Genomic DNA, 24,545 nt, shown 5'->3' on the forward strand with positions numbered 1-24,545 from the left:
GAGGAACAAAGAGGAAGGTCTGTATCAGCTCTTCCTTCCCACCCACCTTGGATTGCTCACATGGGTAACTAATTTAGCCCAGTGGGACCTTCTCATCCCCACAAGCCAAAGGCAGATACAGTGACCGTTAACCTTTAAGATAAATTCTGTAGCCTGCTGGATATTTGAAACACATCTGCAGCTCCCAAACCATTGCATCATGGCCTTGCCTTTGCCTTTAACATGCCCCAAACATTCCCCACCCATTCTGGAAACACTTGTTCTCAGATAGAAGTACTTAGCAGAAAATACTCACTTTCCATTGCCGCCCCAAGGTGAGGGGGCCTGTGAGGCTTTTGAAGAGTTCTGTAAGTACAAAACCAAAATGTAAATAAAAGAGATGCAAGAAGGATGAAGTACATTAATACAAAGACTAAAGGTTCAATGTTGCCTGGTTTAGCTGCAAGAGCTGCAGTGCATGTAGCAGAACAGCAACCCTGCACACTGGTCTCACAAACAAGTGGTCTGTGGATGACAGGTAGGTTCCAGCCAGTAGCTTGAAAGCCACTTGACGAAAGAGCAAATGCAATAAAGCCCCAGCAAAAACAAAGGTGATTTACAAAGAATTGGTTTAATTACCATTTAAACTTAGTCTGTAAAATAAGTTCTTCAGAATGCAAATGACTTTTTGTCTTTAGGGAGACCTGCAATCATTAATTGGAACCAAAAAGAATTCTAGTTGATGACTTACTAAAATGCAGTTCCCCCAGGTTGCTAGGGAAGTTGTCTTGAGATTCAGATAGTAGGAGAAATAAAACTTCTACATAAGGAACTGCTTGAATTCTCTTGTTTTTATTTATTTTATTTGCATGAATGGATTTTCCTTACCTGCTTACTCAGTTTGACTCTCACATCTGTGTAGCATCTTGTACAACTCTCTACAAAGACTCAGATTGGATAGTACCTTTCTTAATTCCCATAAAATCACTAGTATCATGGCAGAAGCCATCTACGTGTGCTCTAAGAAAACAATTGATCTGAGGTCCCTTACAAAGCGGTCAGCACAGAGTGAAAATTCAGACATATTTCACAAATTCTCTGCGAAGTATTACTATTGTTATTACAAGATTAATCTGATTCCTATAATCACTATGTTCCATGTGGGGCAAAGAGATTCAGTGGAGCTCAGGATCATGCAACTGACTCTGAGAGTAAACTCCTATCCCTGACTTCTTAATTACGGCTGAACTTGCCAAACAGTGTTGACCAAAGCAGAAAACACTGCCTAGACATAACAGTGCTGTCTGTACAGCACATCACTGCATTTCATTAAAGATGTGAGCATGAACCGGAACATTTGCTGCAGAGCACATGTATATTTTTGCCACCAGCATGTATGCAAGAAAGAGGCAGATTCTAAACTGCTCTGGAAAATCTTCAGAGATGAAAAATGAGCTTTGAGATTAGTTTCTGCCATTTGGGGATCATTTCCGACAGTATCTGGAGTAACTATCTCAAGACTAGACCTCAATGAGAGGGACTTACTTGACAATTAGGATATTTGAAATATTTTTATCAAGGACTACTGACAACGTATTTTCAAAAAAGTTAAACATTCTCCTGAAATTCACAGGTGTAACAAATGAAATGACGTTACTTTCACAGGTTTTACAAAATTTGATTTCAATTTTAAGCATTTATATTTTGACTATATTTTAATCCAAGTTGTTTCTGAATTTCAAAACTTTTTTATGATTGAAAGGTTATTTTGAAACATCTAACTGGAAATTAATCAGAACCAGCTCTGTCTACAGATGTTTTCAATTTGAACAAAGTGGCAGTTGTGAGGAAAAACAGGAAAAACTATTCTATCAAAATATTAATCTCCAGTTCAGCTGTAAGCACTGGACTGCTTTTCACAATTAAAATTGTGCAAAACTTTGAATAACAATTCCATTAAAACAGTTAATCCATTTAATTTGTATTAAAGGTTCTTGCTAGTGAACACAGAGAACATTGTGCAGCAATACAAAACTAATATCTATTTAATAGCTCTATTCTTGTCTTTTCTCCTTGCATGCATTCACTACAAAATGATCCTGAATATAAAATCTGTATAGACTCAAAAGCTATTTCTAGCATACAAGTCGCAGTGGCCCATAACATACATCCAGTAACATCAGCTGAAATACTCAGCAAAATTAGAAAGCCTGCAAACAACTTTTTGGGCATTTTTTAAATTACTTTTTAATTTTCTTCGTTCTTCACTGTATATATGCTCTTTACTTCACACAGCTAGAGAATGTAAAGTGATTTTAAGGAACAAGAGAATCACATCCCCCTTCCTTTGTACCTTCTTACTTTGTTTTTAATAAATCATTGCTGCTTGCTGATAAAATCTAATAATCATTTTTTAAAGAGACAACCTATATCTATCCTGGATAAAATCTGAGGTGAAAGGAATGCATTTCATGATAATGCTGAGGCTACCAACACACCCAGTTCAAATATTATTTGCTGCACAAACTCCTGCTTGAAAATTCACTGAAGACAACACAAGAACTCCTAATGACTTCAAGACACCCTCCATTTAGGCACAAGGTCAGATGTCCTGTTACTGGATTACCAAGATGCACAGACACAACCAAGTTTCTATCTATCACACATAGAACAACAGTCAAGCCCAGGCTGAATAGCAGTTTGTAGCAAGTTCATAGTGCAGTTTTACAGCAGAAAACCATTTCATGACCATTTACATGAAAATATTAAAGCTGAGTGTTAGGAGATTTAGAGTTTGCAGTAGTAGTAAGCCAAAGAGGCTTAAAAAAACCAAACAAACATCAAAAAAGACGGATGGGCTGCCATAGCTGCACAACTAGACAACAATGTAATAGAAAATAGTAACCAAGTACAAGAATAAATGCATGCTTCAAACTGTGTTAACTAGTGAAATATGTATATCAGAACGTTGGGAGAACTGAAGAAATTCTGTTTCATAATTTAGAGAAAGCAAGAAATTGTTCTTATGCTGTACAAATAGCAATTGCCAAAGTAAAGGAAAATATCATTAAGTCAGAACAGTCACTTGCTCTCCACTCTTTCAAGGGAAAGGAAAACAAGAAAGTTCCTCAGAAACAAATGGAGTGCTAAAGGCAGCTCCTACTGAGGCTGAGTTGTAAGGCAGCAAGCAGACTTACTCTGGAGATAGCTGAACCCAATTAAAGAAGAGCCACCAAAAATCTCTGAATTTAAAAACTAAATTTAATGACGTAAAGCCTAAAGAACTGCTTTATCATGGTTCTTTGCAGGGGGGGGTGTGAGGAGAGGGCTCAGCACGTAATCACTTACATATTGAAGTCTTTACAAAATCTTGCATAAAGATTACACAGAGTTAAGAATAATGTTATTTTAGTAGAGTTACTGAATATGATCTTTTGAATCAAGTGACTAATCCAAACATCCCTCAAATCACTTCTGTCCCCACTCCCCTGCAGACACCCTCCCTACATTTTTCAGGGGAGAGGTTAAACGGGGGGCTTTTAAGTCATGCAGTTATACTGTGAGAGCTCTCAGTGCCAGTATGAATTTCATTTTATATCAATAAATAAAACAGAATAAAGATTACCTTAAAATATTCCATCAGAGATCTGGAGTACTTCATAGCATGGTCCTTCTTTAGCTTAAACATTCTCAAGTACAGAAGCGATAAGCATCGGTAGCTGTGGTAATTAGGAAAGGATTGTGTTAATTCCACTGCTAAATGAAACTTAAAAACTGAAGGTAAAAAAAAGAAGAAAAAAGTAAGAAAGCTGGCCTATATTTTGTGGTTTCTGTTCTAAGGTTAGATTTTGAAACATAAGCAAATGGAAGGAAAAAAAAAAGGTCAAAAGCATTATAATCCAATCTTGATAAGAATATAAATTAGAAGAATAAATGTTTAGTCAGCTGCTGAAGAAATCCATTAGTTATCCTTTAATAGTTTAATGGAAAACAAGAATAATGATCTTCTGTAAGCTGCTTAAGTAATTCAGTACTTTTTAAGTCCTCCTGAAGATTTCAGCTGCTTCTCATTGTCGCAGTGGGACTTACCATAAAACTGCTAGTTTCTTGTCCCCTTCTGTGGCAGAAGAGCCTGTGAAATTCTTGAGCCTCATTGCATACCTTGTGAAAAAGGTAAGGAGAGAAGAAACATGTTCAGTTGTTTTGAGAAATACTACTGTCACGCTGAAAAATAACAGATGCACAAAGGTAAGCTTACAGCCTCAACAGCTAATGATCACATTGTTCCATAATGGTAAGATGATGTAAAATTCAACAGAAAGCACCACTTAAAATTGGGAGGGCTGAAGTAGATCATCAACCCACTTTAAGGGCCAATACGGTGAAATGTTCTTGGGGATATTACTGATGCAGAGGCCTGCAAACACCTGTGATGAGTGTTGGAGAGGGTCCAGAGGAGAGCCACAAAGATGATCAGGGGACTGGAGCACCTCCACTACGAAGACAGGCTGAGGGAGCTGGGCTTGTTCAGCCTGGAGGAAAGAAGGCTGCGGGGTGACCTCATTGCAGCCTTCAGTACCTAAAGGGAGCCTACAGACAGGAGGGGAATCAACTCTTTGGAAGGGGAGATAACAGCAGGACAAGGGGAAATGGTTTGAAGTTGAGGGAGGGCAGATTTAGGTTGGATGTCAGGGGGAAGTTCTTTGCAGAGAGAGTGGTGAGGTGCTGGAACAGCTGCCCAGAGAGGCTGTGGATGCCCGTCCATCCCTGGAGGTGTTTAATGCCAGGCTGGATGGGGCCCTGAGCAGCCTGGGCTGGTATTAAATGTGGAGGTTGGTGGCCCTGCATGTGGCAGGGAGTTGGAGATTCATCATCCTTGAGGTCCCTCCCAACCCTGGCCATTCTGTGATACTGTCCCTCTGTATGCTGAAGAGTAAAGTAATATGGAAAAATGTTTTACATAAAACATTTTGGGCTTGAATGATGATTACAAAATCCTTTTCGTAAGTACTATTTCAAAGTTTTTAATATATATTCATTTTTTCTATGTATTTTATATGGAAAATGATGTTAAATACAAGAAAGGTCATGCTCATGGTTTTTAAGTTCTTCAGTCCATTAATTTACAAATCTTATATACTTTGTCTCCTTTCTCTATTTAATTGCTGTTGTCCAGCATTTGGACAATGAAAGACTGAGAAGATATTCATCCTCTTCCTCTCTTATTTTTTCTTTAACTGAGCACACTCCATGTCATGCATTTAGTCTCTTGAAAATCAATTCATCACATAAACTCATTGTTCTGAGCCCTAATGCAATTTCACAGGTACTTGTGTTAGAATAAGTAATAGGGTTCAGTGTTGCATAAGAAAGTTTTAAGGTATTCAGGCAATCTTGATGAGTTCTCATTTACAAGGAGGTAATGGAGTGCAGGCAGGCAGTGCTGCTCTCAGCCTGCCTTCCTCTCACCATCCCCATTATCAGCTCGCAGTCTGCAGCTGTAGCACAAACCCTGATGTGCTTCCTCCCTGTCCTATCTCACCTGCTTTTTGATATTGTTGTTCTACTCATACTGAATGAGTCCAGTCAAACACAGAGTGCTGCGTCTCTTTGGGATTTTCAATATTATGTTGGGGATTTTAGCATTACCATCAACCAAAAGACCTTTGAATGTCACACCTCTGATATTCCCAATCTCTTTGATGCTCTGCTTGCTTTGACAAATAGATGTCTGATGCAGATACTCAGGTCAGACACAGATAATGCAAAAAGGAAAAAAAAAATGGGCCTCCAAGAGGGGGAGGAGTGAAAATGAGAAAAGCCTTCTGTTTCATAGCCCACAGTAAAAAATCTATGTTAATATTATGAGCCACATTACAGAAGTGCACGTGCACTGCTGCATGTTTCCTTTGTGCATTCAGCATCCACAGTAGCCCACAAGAGGCTTGTATTTGTCCCTAGAGATTACTGAACTGGAACCAGCCTGCTGCTCACCTGGGCAATCACCTTTTTTCCATGTCTGTCCACTGATGCCAATTAAATGGTCAAATCAGTTTAACCTCTGCCTACAAGATGCTGCATACATGAATTTGTGGACGAGGCTCCATCTTTGATGGTAGGTGGTAGAGTTCACCTCACCTGACTGGAGCTATGTAGAAATTGGAGGTCAACTGTAAGGAACTCCTAGAGATTGCTCTAAAATCAGAAGTGGTTCAAAAAGCAGTCCAGAAGCAGTGCAGGTGCTGCTTCCATGCCAAGATCTATTTATTGTCCATCCCCAGTGGGCCAGGAGCTGCCAGGAAGCTCTGCTATGTGCAGAGGGGCCATAGGTGCTGCTGAAAGTTGGCTGCATCATGGTACAGCCATGGACTCAGCTGACTCCATCCCACACTGGAGCTGTAGGTAGAGGGGAGCTGCTCTTGGAGCTGCCACACACGTGTTGTGGCTCTTGAATCCAGATCCACTTCTGAACACAGACTGCGGGGTTGAGGAACAAGATTTTCAACTGCGCTTAATGGTTTCCTTAAGAAATGAAAATAAATGTGGTGTCTACTACTCACTTCTTTAAAGTGAGTTTGCCCTCCTGTATAGCTGTAGTTATGTAGTGCAGCACAAAAGGTACCAAACTATCTGCTGTTGGAGTACAGGAGGAGTTCCAGCACAGGGAAACAGATTTTCTTAATTCCACCGCACCTGAGGGTTTAAACTTGGATCCTAAACATTGGGTGAATATCATTTTTTGTTGAGTAACCTCTTTGACTTTCTTCCTCTCTTCAAAAAGAATAGAATGTAACAACATTTTAAATATTGAACAGGCGTATTATTAACCTGAGAGTAAGAGCTTCTTAAAATCTGATACATTTTATAATGTAAATACCTACTTATTCAAAATGTAAAACATGCATTATTTTTTGACTGCCTTTAATAGCTAATCTGGCATATTGAAATCCTGCATGCCAAAAAACAACTTTTGTTCTATTAAAAAGCAAACATTTAGAGGTCTGATTAACCACCTTCTCTATCTCTTGTGTATACTGCCAGTAATTACACTGACATCAATGATGAAATTCCCAGCATACGCAGGGGAAAGCAAAGGTGCATCACAATGAAGAAGAAAAACCCTATTGTTCTACTTACAGGTAAATTTAATCCTACTTGATTTCACTTTGATAATTTGCATAGGTAAAGCAAAGAAAACCCGAGTTGCTTGGGAGACCATTATTTCTATGAACTACACATTATGAAATAGGTAACAGCAGCAGATTTTTAAACACTGATTTTACTAGTAAGTACAAGCTCTCTCATCTGTATTCTAGCCTGTAAGTCTACAAAACTGCATTAAAGTGAATTCATCTGGATTGCATTCATCATTAAAAAGTATACTTCTTTAACACAATACAAGCAAAAAGCTTCCTTCACCTTCCACTATGATTTTAAGTGCCAGGTTTCAGGTTTCAGCTCTTTTTTTTTTTACTACCAAGTTATAAACCTCTAAATCAAGGTTTGTAATAGAAATCCTGATAGACTCACTTTAGTGTTCTGAATTATAAAACTACACCTTCTAAAAGACAAGTGTCATTGCCAAACAGTGAAATTACTATACTTTACTTCCACCCACTACATCTCAATTTTAATTTTATGAATATTGCAAATTATAACACTCACATTATAACCTCTAAAGGGGATAATTTATAAAAGCAGTGTCCATCAATTATAAATTTTCCATGACATTAATAAAATGGCAAGAACTAATTATGATGACTTCTGAGATGAAGATGCTTTGGACAAATCATTAATACGTTGAAATTATATTTTTTAAAACATAGCAGGTTCTAATTATGACTGAAATGAGCTTATGAAAATGATCACAGAAAGGACATTAACCTGATGAGTTCCACAGTCTCTGAGTACATGGTATATGGAGATTTAGCTTCTAATGGATCTCGCTCCATAGCGTTCCCACACTCGATGAAGGACAGGGCAGCATCAGCATAATTCACTGCTTTGCCGAACTTCTCCAGCTGAAATGGGAATGATATCATCAAGGAAATCCTTCAGCTTTAATTTTGAGGCAGACAGATCATAATAGAAAGCAACACCAGCATTAAGATGAAAGCAAAGCATCGCCACAAGTTAGGGGTGAATGTATACAGAAATTGAAGCCAGGTGTATGTTTATACCAAATCTTTTCAGGTGATATATGGCCAGGCACTGCACAGAAAGCCACATGACATCCATGGGTTTACAAAGGCAATGAGCAAATCAATACTGCTCTTCAATACATAAACTAAGTTTGTGTGCAAGTATGCATGGGTTAAGCAACAGATCTGAGCCATTTGTAAGTTGTCACAATCTGAGGTGACAGTTGATGGAAAAAAAAAAAAAAGACCCTCATCATTTATATAGTGATTGAAAGAGGGGAAGAAAGAAAAAGGAGAAAATATAGCACTGCTAAATATTTTATTTTACTAGGATTTTATTGCGAAAGGTTTTAGCTCTCATAATGGTTGTGATTAAACTGACTTAGACATCCTGATTTCTTTTTTATGTGTAATGAATATTATATATGACATTTTTATAGTAAGTATTTTATAATAGTATTTAACATTTTCCATTTTTGATAGCTGGATGTAAGAGATCCGATATACTTTAAGTCATTTATAACATTTCTGTGGATGTCTTTAATATTTTGATGCATCTGCTTGTGTTTCTCATTCATTAAACGAAAGCTTATTCTACCAATATATTTAGCAGAACACCTAATATCAGTTCAAGGTAACAGCATCTCCGGCTTTGCGGCTACTCCTTTTAAGTACTACCCTCTGCGTTTATGGAAGGTTTTAATTTCAAGCCCTGCACTTGCACACTGATTACATTCAAAGCCTTTGTAAGATGGATAGGGATTACCTGAATGATTAAAAAAGGGGAAACATTTCTGGATGTTTTCCCTGTACTCCACTGTACTCCTCAGCATATACTGCTACTTCCTTGCTTCATGTCTTCCAAAGAAAACACATGTATTACAAAGGGAGGAAGCTGGCTGTGAGCAGATTGAGTTTACACACAGCTTGAGACAGAAATGGGATTCCCCCCTGTACTTTTCTCCATACTGACTCCAGTAGAGTAACTGGAATTGCTCCAGCTCACCATAGCACAGCTGAGAATAGAGCAAGCTCAGTTGGTGGATACTGCAATGTGTCCAAACCAGTTGATTCCTTACTGCTGTGCCAGACAAGGAGAGGTTTTCAAGGTGTTGCTTCCATGATACAAAATGCTGTGTCCTTCGCCAGAGATCTCTGTGCCATACAAGCTCAGACACAGCACTGCCATACATCTCATTTACGTTTGATGACATATTCTGAGGCCACGTGTGGTATCTTCCCAACCACTAAAACACATCTTTCATTTCTGCGAGTTCTTTGTTATGTCACCACCAAGTAACCAGAAGCAATTGTTTCTATAGGACATCTAACACTTCAGGTTTTCACAGCAAACGTGTTACATGGAGATAATTTGAGTGCAGCTGTATTGAGTGGGTGGGTGCAGGGGGAAAGGTTGAGACCTAAGTAGCGGAAAGCAAAAAGCAGATTGTTGGTGGGTATCTATGTCTGCCAACAAGTCTTATCGTAGTGTCTGCCCCACATTCCCGTAGGAGCACTCGGGGTGTCAAACTGCATGTGACAGGAGAGGCCTGCCCGCGGGTAGCAGCATGACATGCTCTGCCTGCTCCTCTTAGTTCTGCTTGAGAAGCACCACTAATTCCACAAGGCATAGTCAAAGGTAAGAGGATGGAAGACAGGTCAACACTTATGGAGCAAATCAGACTGTGGAGGAAAGTGAATTGACATAACACGTTGAGATCATCAGGAGCCTGAGCCTCTAAATATTTGCTAGCGCGGAGCAGGCAGCCCTGTGCCAGGTTTCTAAAGGTCAGCCAGCTGAGGGAGGTGCTGCCAGGCTGCTTCTGCCAGCCTTCCTGAGTGAGGCCCCAGCACCGTGAGGAAGCCAGATCTGGGCCAGGCCACAGGCCTCGGAGCTCACCAGCCCCTCTGGATGGGTACCTTGGGAGGGAAGCTGCTGCCTTGGTGACAATTGCGGTGGGATGACAGAAGCCCACACCCATCTCCCATAGAAAACACGCTTTATAATGCAGGGAAAGCTGAAGCAGGCAGCTTGGTGCATCAAATTCTCCTTTACTCTTTCAGCTTATCGACAGCAGAGGGAAAGCAGTGGTTTCTTAATTTTTACAACGTAGCATTTATTTTTTGACAAGCATTTATTTCCAGGCACAAAAATCTCTGATGTAGGATGGCACTGTATGCACACACACAACTGCCCAAATAATCAGTGAAGGTGAAGAATCACCCAAATTACAAGTGAAAAAGAACTGGAGGGATGAAATGAATGGCCACACTCTAAGGCATCTTGGTTTAAATAAATAGATGAACCAAGTTCCACTTAGCTTGCATAAATGAGCTGCTATTCTGCGATCTGTATGGCATAGAGGAGCAAAGACCATACTGCAAACAAATGACTATTAAAGGCACTTCAGTGTTAGCAATATGTCAGACTGAACAAACTATGACTGAAATCTATCAGAATTGTAATGTATCAGATATGGTAGTTCTATCGAAATCAAATCTCTGCAAAATTAGGCCAGTTTAGGTACAATTTAATCTGGGACAAAAGGAGAGAAAAAGCTTTCCCAGCACTGAAATACCTCATTGCAAGACTTTTTTGTAAAAAAAAAGTGCATTCAGTCTTTATTTACCAGCCTAATAGCATGCAATAAAAACAAATGCACTATTTAAAAATCAATTCCTCTAAATTTTAAACAACTGGATTTAAAATATCAAATAGTTTTGCCAAATGATGATGAAATTTGCCTTTTTTAGCTTTCAATATTTTTGTTTTGTGCTCAAAGCAAGGATAAAGGCAAATTTCAAAAACACATCAACTTTTTTGATATTATCTTACATACTTTCCACAGTATGATTGTTGCTTCTCCCCAGAAGAGAAACCAGCTATTGTAAAAAGTTTATTTCAGGGTGTTAAAGCCTAGGAATGATGCTCAGGCTTTGGCTTATTGTGGGCAGTGTGTTTACAGAGTACACTTTGAAGCATATTTTAGTCCACAGAAGGGCTCCTTTGGTTTCTGAGGCTTTAGGCAAGATTAAGAATTCAAATTTTTGTAATACCCAGCTCCATAGTGGAGATAGACAAAAAAGCCTTGAAAACTTACCAATGCATCTGCTTTATGCTTTAGCTTCTTAGCTTCTTGCATATAATAATCTGCATTGTGGAGCCTAAAGAGACAAAATCAATTATTTCAAGTCTTTGTTTTCATACAGTTGGACAAACATTGTTTGAGAAAAGTGCTTACTGCTCCCTAGAACAATTTAGATATATATACCCACTTATCACTTTCAGTCTTATCCTGATATTAACCTGAAACTGCCATATGAAAAGATTTGATGAGTTACCAGAATGCAAAATAACTAGCTGTGGAAACTGGCCACCCAAAGGAGCCATTAACATCTGCTGAACAGAGGAAAAGGAAAAATATTTTAAACTAATTAGAAAAAATTAAGAAGAATTACTGTGAGCCAGCATTCATAATCTGAAAACATTTATCAGCAGAGACTTCATTAATCAGTGATAACAGTTCATTAGTAAAGTTTCAAATTGTATGTGTCATTGTGCAGTACTGACCACACGCATGCCCAAAGCTACCATTATAATTAAAGACACTTTTCTTTCACTGGGAACTCTACAAAAATCCCAAGTACCTAACACGCAACTAACACAAAAAGATCTAATAGTACTCACACATCATCAAATGTGATTTTAGGTCTTCTGGACTCAGAATTCCCATTGGAAAGAGTTGGCATTGCAGACCAAATGTCTGTTTCTAGATGGTTTGTATCAAGAACAGTGTTGGCTGTTGGTGCATTGTGGGTTTCTTCGTCCTAGAAAAATGGACTGCTATTATTTGAATATTCATAATATTCAAATATTATTCATAATTCAAAATTCAAAGAAAGCTAAGGTACATGCATGTTTACCCAACTATGTCCAGGAGACCTCATAAAATCATCTTCCATCCTTTATAATGTGACCCGATTAGATTAATTAGGCATTATGTCTCCAGTCCAAGGTGATAGTCATCCTGGACAATACAGTGCTACTGACAACACACTCATTAAAGCCAAGTTGGGCTGCAGGGCTGGAAAGAAACTCAGTATGAGGTAGATCACACTAATGTGACAGTTTTTCTACAGAATTAGTAGATAATTGTAAGGTGAATGAGAAGTCTGCTCAGATTTCAGCAAGGAACAGTTTCCTCATTCTTATTATACTGAACAGAAGGAAGAATGAAAAACAGAAGTTGGGAGTTGTGACTTTGCATGGACTGAAAATAAAAGCATAATAATGGTATTTAAATCAGGCAATTACAACTTTCAACCAGATAAACTAAACTATAGATGAACCAAAGAACAGATAAAGAATTCTAGCATATTTTAGAATACAAAAATATTTTAGAAGACAAATGTTTTGGGGATCAAGATAATAGATAAAGCAAGGAAAATCCAAATTGGAGGTGCTGGGAGTGAGAGGAAGTGGCCTTGCTCTTTACATAGCATAGTTTATTTGCTGACATAAACAGTTCATTTTGGCACTGATTTCTCTTGAAGGCATTTATATTACTCTTGCAGCTTGAAGTGACACAATGATATCAGAAAGCAACAGGGCTGAATGATAAGGTGAAGCGATTTGCCACCTATGTTCCAGTGCGACTTCTGAGTTTTGCTATTACAGTGTATGGCAACAACCTCTCACAAGGTGGCGAACTGTGAAAAATGGGGTTACACATGTCCTTTTCTGCAGAAGAATTCTCCTCCTGTCTTTTAATTCTGACAGTCATACTAAGATACGGTTTGATACTGAGAGAAGTTTGAAGTTCTATTTATTTTCTAAAATCAGCCAGAAAACTGAGTTTTCCCTCTTTTCTGTAAAAGCAGAGGACCAACTGATGTGAAATTTTACTTTCTTTTTTTTTTTTAAAAAAAGTCAATTTGCTATGCAGCTTCTAGCTTTGTTTCTTTTTCATGTACATTTAGTATGAAATCATCTAAATCTGGTGAAAGGCAAGAAAGTATTGTTTATGTAAAAATGTTTAGTGGCAAGTTAGTCCTAACAGAATGATGCTTTTACTGGAAAACTAATGACTATTTGCATGATCTCTGAAAAATCAGTACAAAATTTATGAAGATGAGGTGCAAATACACCTAACTTCTAGAAATTGGGAGTCTGCAAACCTGTGAGAAGACATTTTAGTTTTTAGTGTGCTATGGACAGGTTAGATTTTTACTGTCTGTTTAGTTTAGTCCATAATATTTGGCATAACTTAAGTTTGCTCCAGAATTTGTAGTAATTATTAACATTAAAGATACCAGTATTCTTGATGCTTTGAAAACAGCGTGTGTTGTATCTGCAGAGTTGAGAATGGGACAAACTCTGCGCTCTGAAGGCCAGGGTGTTGCAGGGCACTGTGTGAAGTAGATGCCTAACGCTGAGCTAAAAATGGAACTTGCAATAGTCATTTATGCACAGCTCTGCATGGATCCACGCCTTGCTGCTCTAGAGTGGGGCTACCTAAGGATTTAAAAATAGATACTAGAGAAAAATAAATAAATAAACAAAACCCAGAATAAAGGTAATTTTATCTTGTCCTTTTCCAGCAACTGAGGTCTGTTACTTACACAGATTCCTTTGGGGTTAGAAGAAGATTTATTTTCATTCTTTCTGTGTTTAGAAACCGAGGAGGAAGAGCTGCTGGTCTGAGGGGTGTTGGTGATGTTGGTTTCTTGGCTGAAGGAGCTGTTGTCACTGCTGTGCCGACGGTGCACAGGCTCGTCCAACAGGGGGGATAATGGAGGAGGGAAGAGCTTATCTTCTCGTTTCTTTGCCATCTTCTTCACCGAGTTACTGCTGCTCCTGGGACACAGATAAGAATCATTTGTATGTCAAGAACCAGTTTCTCCTCCATAGCACAAAGCTCTGGATTTTATTTAATGAAAAGCCAGCTCTGCCCTTAAATATGTGCTGTGATCCCCCATGTCCTAGCAGCTAAGTCAAAAGGAGACAGGCAGTGAAAACTGCTGTTTCAATGGCCACAAAAACCTCCTGCTTTGGAGGACAACTTGCAGTGCATTAGTATAAATTGCATCCACTTTAAATGCTAATTTGAGTCAGTCATAATTTGAGAGGTCATAGAGGTTCTGACTCAGCAAAGTGCTGAAAAGTTTTATGCACAGGGGTTAGTGTACTTGACACCAAGTATAGCTATTTATGTATTTAACATTAAGCATCTTTTAAAGAGGTAGATTAGGGCTCACATAAGCAACCTCTGCAAAAACACATAATAGCACATGTCACGTGAACAAAAATAATACTTAATAACAACTACAAAACGATAGCCATAACAATAATAAGATAATAATTATTTGACCTCTAGAATAAAACCAATGTTCAACACTATATTAAAATGATACATTGTTGCTGGCAAAAGCCCTTGAGCAAATATTGGTTGATGAATTGAAGGTGATTCAGAAAATGAATGTGGTTTTGACATGAAAGCTCAAGTAATATGATAATCTATTGTCTGTTTTATGTACAGAAATTGTTAGCTGGCTACAAAAGGCAGCTGTGATACACAGTAAAAACAACAACCAAAAAACCATGCTAGACCTTTCTTCCCTCAAATCCATCAAGAAAAAAAAACAACACAAAACAGCTCCATAGCGACTGTTTAACATATTAATCTACTCATAGATTTTTGTATTAGGTGCTGCTCTAATTCAGTCAATGAAGATAACCTGAATTTTAATCTTTTGTTGGACATCTAATAGCGCAGTACACAATCATTCACTTTTCATGATTATTGACTAACATTTCAATAACAAATTAAGTCAACAAGAATTTATGTTTCATTCCTAGTTGCTTTCAGTCAGTGTCAGGAATTATAAATTTACTTTGCTTTAAAGTAACAAGCAAAAAAGAAGAATCAACCCATGTTTCCCTATTTCTTATTTGACATGCAGTCTAGATTTTTTTGCATTTTCACCAAAAGTGTCAGTATCTACACCTGCTTTGGTCAGTCCCCCTGCTTTGGGCCTTTGGCAGTACAAAAATATTTCAGCCTCTCTGTTTTCATAACAGAGTGATATCAAACAAAACCCCTATGCTTCAGGTTTTATAGCACTTCTACTCAAAACTCTTTCAGTTCAACTGAAGCAGAGTTTAAAATAACTTATTTGAAATTCTGTAATATTAAAGATCTTCAGACTAAAGAAATAAAATCAGCACAGAATTTATATTGCCTTGCAGCAGGGCAGGTATGGATGCTCTCCTGCTTGGAAAACACATGGGCCTAAAGATCAAAGGGAAGCAATCAGATCAGAGGAGATGGGCAATTCTTTGAGAAGACATTTTATGAACATGTGGTCCTGCAAATGTACTCCAAAAAGTTCTCTCTCAAGGCCCCATCTGCTAGCTTTCTTACCACCAAAGGGTATTTTGGAACTCAGACAAGTCACCATTGCTATAGTAAAATAATACTCTGAACTTTTTCCAAAGGAAAATTTTCCAAAAGAAAGCAAATGCTTCTCCAAGAAAGCATACATGCATTATTGGATTGTTCAGAGGAAAAACAGACACAACTAAAGAAAAACCAAAGAGTAGAACTGAAATCCTCTGCCTCCCAAGCGAGTGGGCTGCCCTGAGCACGGTGTGCAGTAGTGCTGTCTAACAAATGTATATGGATGGGAGCACAGAGCGAGGTGGTTCTAATTGCCCTGCACAGAGAGCTTCGGAAAGAGAACAGCAACTGAACCTTACAGATCTACCTGAAAAGTGCCCGTAGGAAAATGTAAGGTGAGTCACTAGCTAAATTCACTGTAGAAACCACTAGTGAGGTTTCTCAGTACATCTTTGCCTGTTTCCAGGCCTAAAGCAAGATTCTGACACTTGTGTGGGACGGTGCATGGCACATACACAGCAAGTGAAACAACATTTCTCAGTTGCTACACAGAGATGGAGGGATTAAGAAAGTTGTACAAGAAAAAAATGAAGAAAGTTGCAAGTTCCACAGCAGAAGTACCTTCTCTAAATGAGGCTCAACGATTCTATGATTCTCTGATTCTATATATAAATTCCAGAAGAGAAATTATATTCAGAGATCTGACCTCCCTTTTGGACACTACTCAAAACTTTGTTCACTTCAGCTTTGCATTCAAGCACAAGATGGAACAAATGAAGATGCAGGAGTCATTCTGTGGTAAGAAAACATGACTACAACTGAAAGGGCACTTGAGGATATATTTTTTCTGCATGACAAAAATCCAAAACCCAATGACAATACCTAATAATGTTTTTTCTGGTTGCCGACTTAATCCTGTACATTTACAGGATTACCAGGAATTACCCTCATTATTTAGCAATGTTACCTCCCTCAGATTTACATCAAAGCATTTACATTAACAATAACCTCAATGAAACAGGTTGTTACCAGCAGTTAACCAGATTGTCACTTTGCTTTGGACTGTTAATGGGCTAAGAAACTAGTCTTTGATTGCAGTAATCACTAATTCTGAATGAATTTATTACAATAATTACCAAGACTCAATGGTTTAATTGGCTGACATGATTATTAGTTAAACCATATTTAAAATCTAGGGAGAAGCACAATAAAAGTGCAAAGCAAAAAACACCAGCAGAACTGGTCTTCTGGCTGCAGTTTAATCTTTGTGTTGGAGAAGGCCAATTATCAAAGAACAAGAGGACTCCCGTCTGCTTTTTTTTTTTTTTTCAGCCTTATTTCTTTTAGGACAGAAAGCAAGCAAGCAGGGAACAAGAGGTCAGTGAGTGAAGGAGAGAGAATTTCCATCTACTCTAACAATTCATTCTGCTTTCCTTTACCCTTTCTTTAACTACTCCTTGTGGTATGTGGTTGTAGCGCTGGCCTATTAGTGAGACAAAAGCCATTGTCTGTGCCAATCACTTGGCTTTCCTTTGCCTCTACTCTCCTTGTCCACAAAGAAATGCTGCACGTGGATGGTGTATCTGATTTTCTGCAGGGGGTTAGCAGGGAAAGGTCACTCTAGCATTAGCTTGGACCATATGGCAGCAACTGAATGAAGCTGAAGTTGTCACAGATGTAGAAGGCTGCCACTGCCGTGAATGAACTGCAACAAATGCCGTTGTGAGTACCCAAGGGATCCACTAATATATGTTGTGAAATACAGGTGTGTGTTTAGTTAAAGGTCAAACAAAAGTGAACAGAAAATCTTGAAAATCAGCCTAGCTAGATGGCAGGCATGCTTCCCCAGTATGATTCCAGTCTGATTTCAGACTCATAGTTTGCATCAGCACATAACTCTCTGTGTTATTACAAACTGCCAAATGTTGTCAAATACTGCTCTGTCTGGACTGGATCTACAGATCAGGTATTCAGATACAAACGGTATTCAGCAGCACACAGAAATAATGCTTAAATTAAAATTGCTCTGGCAATCAAGTAAATACACAAGCAATTCTCTGCTGCAAAGTGGGCAACTGATCTGACAAAAACACAGCCTCACAGCAGTGTTTCAAGCAATTACTATGAATTACTTGGGCATAAAATAGTATCCTTTATTCCTTCATATGCTTTGAAATATTAGGAATGAGGAAAATACCATGATGATTGTTTGAACAATTTTATTTTGAGTGTCACATCAGATTTATGAAAAAGCATGAGCTCCTGATTTTGTGAGGGAAGGAACAAGAAATAACTAGTTGCTCGTACAATGACTACATAAAACAAAATTGTTATCCAGTTGTCAAATGGCTTTTAAGTTCATAACTGACCATCTGAAATTTCTACACTAAAATTGTACTTGTAGTTATAGGAACTGGTAGAAATTTGGCATATAATTGTTCATATTAGACATGTAATACTTAATTGTGCATCCTTGCTGCTTTACTGAGCCCACACATTTAGTAACAGATTATGAGAGAAAGAATTTAAATACCTAACGCACATATAGTCAGCTAGTAGGAGCTACAAAAGCATAGGTGTGCCTGTCTTCACCCAATTTCTTCCTGAATGTCTCCTTATTTTACTCCAGAATTCACGGTCCTTTGGTCAAAACATTTCTGCAACTATAAAAGAGCCCAACGAGAGTCTCTGAAGTCTGCCTTGGTGTACTTGGTTTGTTGGCACAGAGAGCATGTTCTAACTAGAGATCTACAGTTCTTCCCAAGAGAGAGAATCCACCACGAGACACTGCACCTTCATGGATGAACAGCACTTTCCGCTCTAGCCAAATCATCCTTATTTCTAAAAATCCTTGTGTAGAGAGCTCTGAATGAAAATGAAGGACTTTGGGGAGCAAGGAAGGTTTAAACAGCAAAGCTTTTCTTTCAGCCTTTCATCACTGAAGTGTTATTTTCCCCCATGCCTTTGAACAACACATAGTTTTACCCTCTCCTTTTTTCTGCCTCCCCTTAAAATTCTGCTTAACCCTGTGGAACACAGAACTACTTCTGATTGCTTAAAAACAACCTGGGGCTCTCCAGAAATTTGTTGCCATGCAGTTCAGTCAGCTCCCTAATCTATTGGGAAATATGTTGATCTGTATTCAGAGGCACATCAGATAGAGTTGGAGACTTGAATTATCAAATAATATTGCATTTGTTTTAAATGAACTCAACAGACACTAATAATAAACTTTGTGTGATCCAGGTCTCTGCAGCTGAAGTCAGAAAGTTTTGTATCAAAACTTGAAGCAGATGAGAGGAAAAGATAGCATATAGAAACAACTACTGATGGACACAAGCAAAAAGAAATAACTACCGATGGACACAATTATATTTTTACAGAGAATACCAAAGGCTAGAAAGCTCTGAGGAGCCAAGTTAATGATCTGGCAAACAAGCTCAAATTAAGAAACATCAGGTTGGGGGTGGATCCTTTGGGTTTGCTGAAGACAAGAATAGAAAGATTTTTGTAATGGATTGTGGAGGTGTTGGGGATGGATAATTCTTATTCTCTCTGCAATATATCTGTACTCGTACTTCTAGCAATGACAGTCAGGCAACGCCCATCATGATGTTTATAAAATGTGCAACATATTACAGATCACACTGTTACTTTCAAATCATCTGCCTTTTCCAGACTCCAACTCTGATGTTTTCAGTGGTACAATGTAGTTGTTAGTTCAAGGACTGAAGCTCATCTGTAATTACACTTGTATAAACGAAATAATGCTCAACCTTCTTTATGGGATTTAAAATCTGTGCATTGTCTTAATGATTTTTGAACTTTCTCTAAATTTAGATACAAAAACAGTCAAATTGTTTTCAGAAGCACATTGTGCATTTGATTCTTTGCTTGTCCTACTGGGAAGCAGAAAGCAATGCCTCATCTCAAAAAAAAAAAAAGCACAAAATTGATGACAGAAGGGAATTGGGTTCTTTGGTTATTTATAGAATGTTAATCTTCTGATTATTATAATCAGAATCATTATTTATGTGGTGCCTGTTTGATGAAACATTCCAGCCATCTCTCAAAGACACCGAAAGGCACAAACGACTTGATTATGTCTGCTGAAACACAATGCTTGTGTCTGAATCATTTAGGGTCTCACCTCTGGCATTTCTGTATACACAATTAAAGTATAAGAGCCACTGAAATGAATGGCAAAGTCATTATTTCGTTCAAGAAAACTGAGAATAATCTCTTAAGAAAACAATTCAAAAAAATATTTTCTAGTCAATCAAATAGAGCCCATTCTGGCTCTACTGTGGTGAAGGATGATGGAGGCAAGAAAAGCCTTTAAAGAATGTGGTCCTGTGGTTCTGTGAAATGCAATATGGTGAAAAAGTAACTTCGTAACTCCGGGCTGTGGTGGGACTCTAATTTCCTGTGGCCCATGAGAAGGCTGACTGAATCTCATCCAAAATCACATGGACCCTCTTTCTCTGAGATGGGAATAGCGATGTCACTTACGCTTGCCCATTTTGCTCTACAGCAAATGCATTTGTTGAATAATACTGTGAAACCCCTCTTGAATGTTATAAGAGAAAAAGAACTTACTCTTTAGTGCTGGTTAATCTGTGATTCGGTATTGGAGAGATACAAGGTGGGAGCAAGCATGAAGCCGAAGGGTCCTCCAGGCGCTGCTTCTTGGTTTCAACAAAGGTTTCCAGGTTTTCCGACTGTTTTAACAAAAAATGTACAACTTGAAAAATCAAGCATCTATGCACATTAGGAGCTGCTCAGGAATCTCAGTATATTTTCTTTACTGTAGCAGTGGTTGAAATACTGGCCTATGAGAAGTCACCTGAAATCAGGGCTAAACATGTTCCAAGGACATGACAAGTTATATAACCAGTGACATAGCCAGTCAATTAGGAAGCAAAATACCTCATATGCCATAGTTATCTTCTTCAGCGCACTGGAATTTAATTAATATTTCAGATGGACTGACTTGATAGCACCAAATCTTACTCAAGTATGTAGCTTTTATTCATTTACTTAATGGAAGTCCAAGGGTAAACTTCCTTGAGTAAGTATTTCTCTCAGGACTTAAAGACTACTGCTCTAAGGAGGCAGTCATTAACAGTGATAGCTGGTGTGAAATTTGCTTTGAAAGATTCCGTGGTGCATGACTTCTGTGCCTGAACTGGGCCGATACAAGCAAAGCTGATTATTGCTCTATCACTGGAACCTTCACAGCATTCTTCAATCCTGTTAGTATACAGCTAAAATAAATCTTTTAATAGCACGATTCAGAATCCAAATCTGGCTCTTCCTACTCTGTTTTAACTGTTAATGCCATTGTAATTTGTTTGTTTCCTCTTGGGTAGAGATGAACAATCATTAAGAAGCTGAACAGGCTGTTTCAGAGTGTAGCTCATGTTTGTGCAATCCCAGAGTGAGGTACCTCACAATGCTCCTTTGTGATTCACAATTCCAGCTAATGAAATTCCGCAGTTCCATTTTATTTGTTTTCCCTGGGAGCACTGAGTTAAGTTGCCAGTAGCATACTCTTGTTTTAGCCATCATACTGACACTCCACAGTGACCTAGCAAGAACTTCTTTTTTTTTTCCTGTTTTTCTTTTTTCCCTGTTTAATTAATATACACCCTATTGGACATACATATAAGCACTGACATTTATACATCCCTTTTCTCTTTATTCTTTTCTCCTTCCTTCTTACCTCTCTGCCTTTTGTGTATAGCTAGAATATACATGGAATAAAAACCTGCTGAGTTTGCTTGTGATTATTTCATTTAATTCAACAGGGAAGGAGCCAGTGCAGTGACTCATGTAGGCAGGGTGCAGACCCTGTGTCTGCCTGGCATTGTCTGTTTTCCATGTATTAACTCTCTTGTATGGCTGGACGGCTCAAATTCAGTATTTCAATGCCATTCAGAAGTCCACTAGAACAGACAGCTGAAGTTACATTCATAATGATTTAGAAAACCTGGGGTATAAAACATATGCAATGATAACTTCTCACAAGGAGACCAGAGCACAGACATTTTAGTTGGAAAAAAAAAACAAAAACAAAAAACCAACAACTACAAAAAATAATTTATGATATAAAACTCCTGTTTCTTTTCTGAGAACACATTTAGTTTGAAGAGCACTGTCATATCCTACAAGATAGGATACCCTTGGGCATAAATAACATAAACACATGATAAAACATAATGCCTTAAGTCAAAACATATTTGCTTTTCCAGGTAGCTGCATACACAGAGCAGCTAGTTAAGCAAATGACATGTCTGTGAATCACATTCATTTGTGTAACAAAAAGATATAAAGACTAAATTCACCATGAGCACAAGCAAGCACCATTTCATAGACTTTAATGAAGTTATGCTTGTTTAAGCAAGTGGTGAAAATGCATTAATTCTGCCAACAATAAAACTTGCCTTCCAAACAGAAGTCACGTTTTCTGAATATGGATGAGCCCTTAGCACTTGTCATGGGGAGTTCTTCTGCAGATTGCAGAACACTGCAAATTAGCATGCAAAGAGCAAACACAGTGAAAAAGCTGGTACGATAAATCTAAAAAAAAAAAATCACCAACCAACTTTGTTCATTGATTTTGAAAAGTGATGTCCATTTTCTTTCTTACTGATTTCTTACATTAATTTGTAATGTACAGGCAAATGTTTGTCTTCTGCAAAAATATAAAGCCTTAGTGGTACCATGTCTCCTTACAGCCCTGCTGTAATGATTGCTGTCCTAACCTCAAGGATGCACAGAAATAGTGTTTTCTTATGAATGATGAAAATTACTTACCTTGTGTTTCCTTTTGGATTTTGTGGATGTTTTTTCAGCTGCTGCGGTAGGGGACTCTCGAGATGGTCGTCTGTGTTTCACATTTGCCTCTCTTGGTTCGGTTTTCACAGATGTGGTCTCAAAAGGCTCTTGTCCAGGTATCCTAGAGAGTAAACTAAGGTCTATTTTCACCCAAAGAGATTTGAGTTCTTCATATTCTCTCAGTGGGGACAGAAGTTCATTTTGTACAGTTGGGATAGGAGAAAAGAGCTGCTCCTCCAAGTCATTGCTGGTCTGGTCGATGGATGTGTTGCTGCCATTGCTAGTTAAGCTACTTACACTGAGGATGTTACTGCCAGAGTCCTTCACTTTGATGCCGTTGGCCGGTCCACTACAAGCTGGCAATATCTTAGCCTGCAGGCTCTCCTCCTGATCTGTATTTGAGTCAGAAGTAGATGAATCAGTTTCAATAAATTCCCGGGACTTGGGGACAATTTTGCTGGGGCCTCTGTACTTTTTCTTCTCCGAAGTGAGACCTGTGCTCGTTCGAGGTTCCTTCCTTGGGGCGGTCTTGCCAACTGCTGCTTTAGTTCGAACCTTTGGCTGCTCAGGGGGTTCCTGTGTGTCTTTTTCTTTGGGAGTGTTGCTGGTATTATTTGGTTTGGGCCAGTTATACTCTTCTACACTGGAAGTCCTTTCTACCTTTTTGGGTTGCTTTTTCCCAGTAGTCCTTTGTGCAACTGGCTCATTATGAGCTGGCGACTTCTGCTTGGAGCTTTTTGCCTCTGGGGTTTTCTGGGCAACCCGTGGTTTGGCTTTCTCGCGGATGGGACTGAGGATCGCCCGGTCTTTGGAATCGGTTGGGGGCAGGCTGTTGCTGAGCTTCCCTTTGTTTTGCCCTTCAGCCTGCTGGCTGCTCTGCGGCTGGGAGCTGGTCTCACCGTGAGGCTCATTTTGATTGCTGATGATGGTCTTGTTGTGGGGGTTCACTTTATTTAGCCACTTATCCAGCTGCCATTTGTTTGTTGAGGGGGGTTCAGGCTGCAGTGTGAAGAACAAGGAGCAAGTCTCAGATAGAAGCAAAGCTTTTCCCTTTAAGTGAAGATGTTTTTAATGCACCTTTTTATTTCAGTCAACTAGTGGTGACTGCTAGTTTTATGGGAGCATTTATGGAGTATTTATGGTTAATTAGGCTTCCTTATCTGGTTTACAATGTGGCCCTGGAGAAATTTAATACAACTAAAAAGTTTAGCTGGTCCCTGAAGATACAGTTTCGTCACGTTGCCTTTCCTTAGCCCCAGCTGAATACTGTGTCAATAAAATCTCTAGCTACTGGCAGAAATCTAAATATTTCTTTAAAGCAATTCAAATGTAGGCCAGAAGGATTCTTCCAAAAGCTAGAATGAGTATGTGGGTCATACAAGTAAAACTGTAAAGGGAGAAAAAAAGTCAACAGCATCAAACTGCATAGAGCTCTGACATTTTCCACCCTCTCTGCTCCTGCCAGGGAGGTGCAGCGAGCATGGCCATACCTCTGGCGTGGCACTGCGTGACTCCTCGTTGCAGTCGCTGTCACTGGAGCTGCTCTCACTGTCGGAGTCAGACTCAGAGCTGCTCTCGGACTCACTGGAGCTCCCGGAGCCACCGCTGGAATGGGCTAAGCCAGCTGCATGTGCCACCGACACCGGCAGGCCGCTGTGGGGAGAAGATCCTCTCTGGTTAGTATGCTGCTTGTTGACCAGATTTTAAAGTCTTAGGTTGAGGGAGGCACCCAAAGAATTCTGCTCACTCCAACTGTCCTCAGCATCAGCTCTTGCTCTCTCAGTGCAGACCCCAAGGACTCTCCAGCAGCCATGTCTCCATGTAGGGACCAAGGAGGTGGCTGGCCTTATGCTCCTTGTGGAACGCTGATAGTGGTGTTAATACCATCATGATCATCATCACCACCCTCAAGTGAGAAACACTTTAGTATCTTCAGCCCATTAGCCCAATAATTGCAAAAACTAACAATCACACAAATAATTTATTAATGAAATCACACTTTCCAGAATTTTTACTGGTTCATTTATAATTTATGATCAAGAAAAGGACAGCAGGCAACTAATATTGGGCAGAGCATTTTAAAAATTAATTTTAATGAATATTTTTGCACTGTAGTGTATGAAAATTACCTACTTTGACAAATCTCCAAGGAGCGCCCAAGAATTTTTATTTATTGCTGTTTTTT

General features: G+C 38.9%; 1 protein-coding gene across 1 annotated transcript in view; it reads right to left on the reverse strand.

Annotated features, from left to right (window-relative positions):
* LOC100548706 (AF4/FMR2 family member 2-like) overlaps positions 1–24,063 on the reverse strand; it is a gene marked incomplete at its 5' end in the record, with an annotated part of 40,757 nt that extends 16,694 nt beyond the window's left edge. The window contains 10 exons of the mRNA XM_019618057.2: positions 296–345; positions 3,605–3,698; positions 4,069–4,140; positions 7,864–8,000; positions 11,222–11,285; positions 11,809–11,948; positions 13,743–13,977; positions 20,120–20,241; positions 22,340–23,359; positions 23,851–24,063. Coding sequence (XP_019473602.1) covers positions 296–345; positions 3,605–3,698; positions 4,069–4,140; positions 7,864–8,000; positions 11,222–11,285; positions 11,809–11,948; positions 13,743–13,977; positions 20,120–20,241; positions 22,340–23,359; positions 23,851–24,063 — 2,147 coding nt within the window. The remainder of the gene's footprint in view (positions 1–295; positions 346–3,604; positions 3,699–4,068; positions 4,141–7,863; positions 8,001–11,221; positions 11,286–11,808; positions 11,949–13,742; positions 13,978–20,119; positions 20,242–22,339; positions 23,360–23,850) is intronic.
* Between the last annotated feature and the right edge of the window lie 482 nt (positions 24,064–24,545).

The sequence above is a fragment of the Meleagris gallopavo genome, chromosome 9 (assembly GCF_000146605.3).
Source record: "Meleagris gallopavo isolate NT-WF06-2002-E0010 breed Aviagen turkey brand Nicholas breeding stock chromosome 9, Turkey_5.1, whole genome shotgun sequence".
NCBI classification, from domain to species: Eukaryota; Metazoa; Chordata; class Aves; order Galliformes; family Phasianidae; genus Meleagris; species Meleagris gallopavo.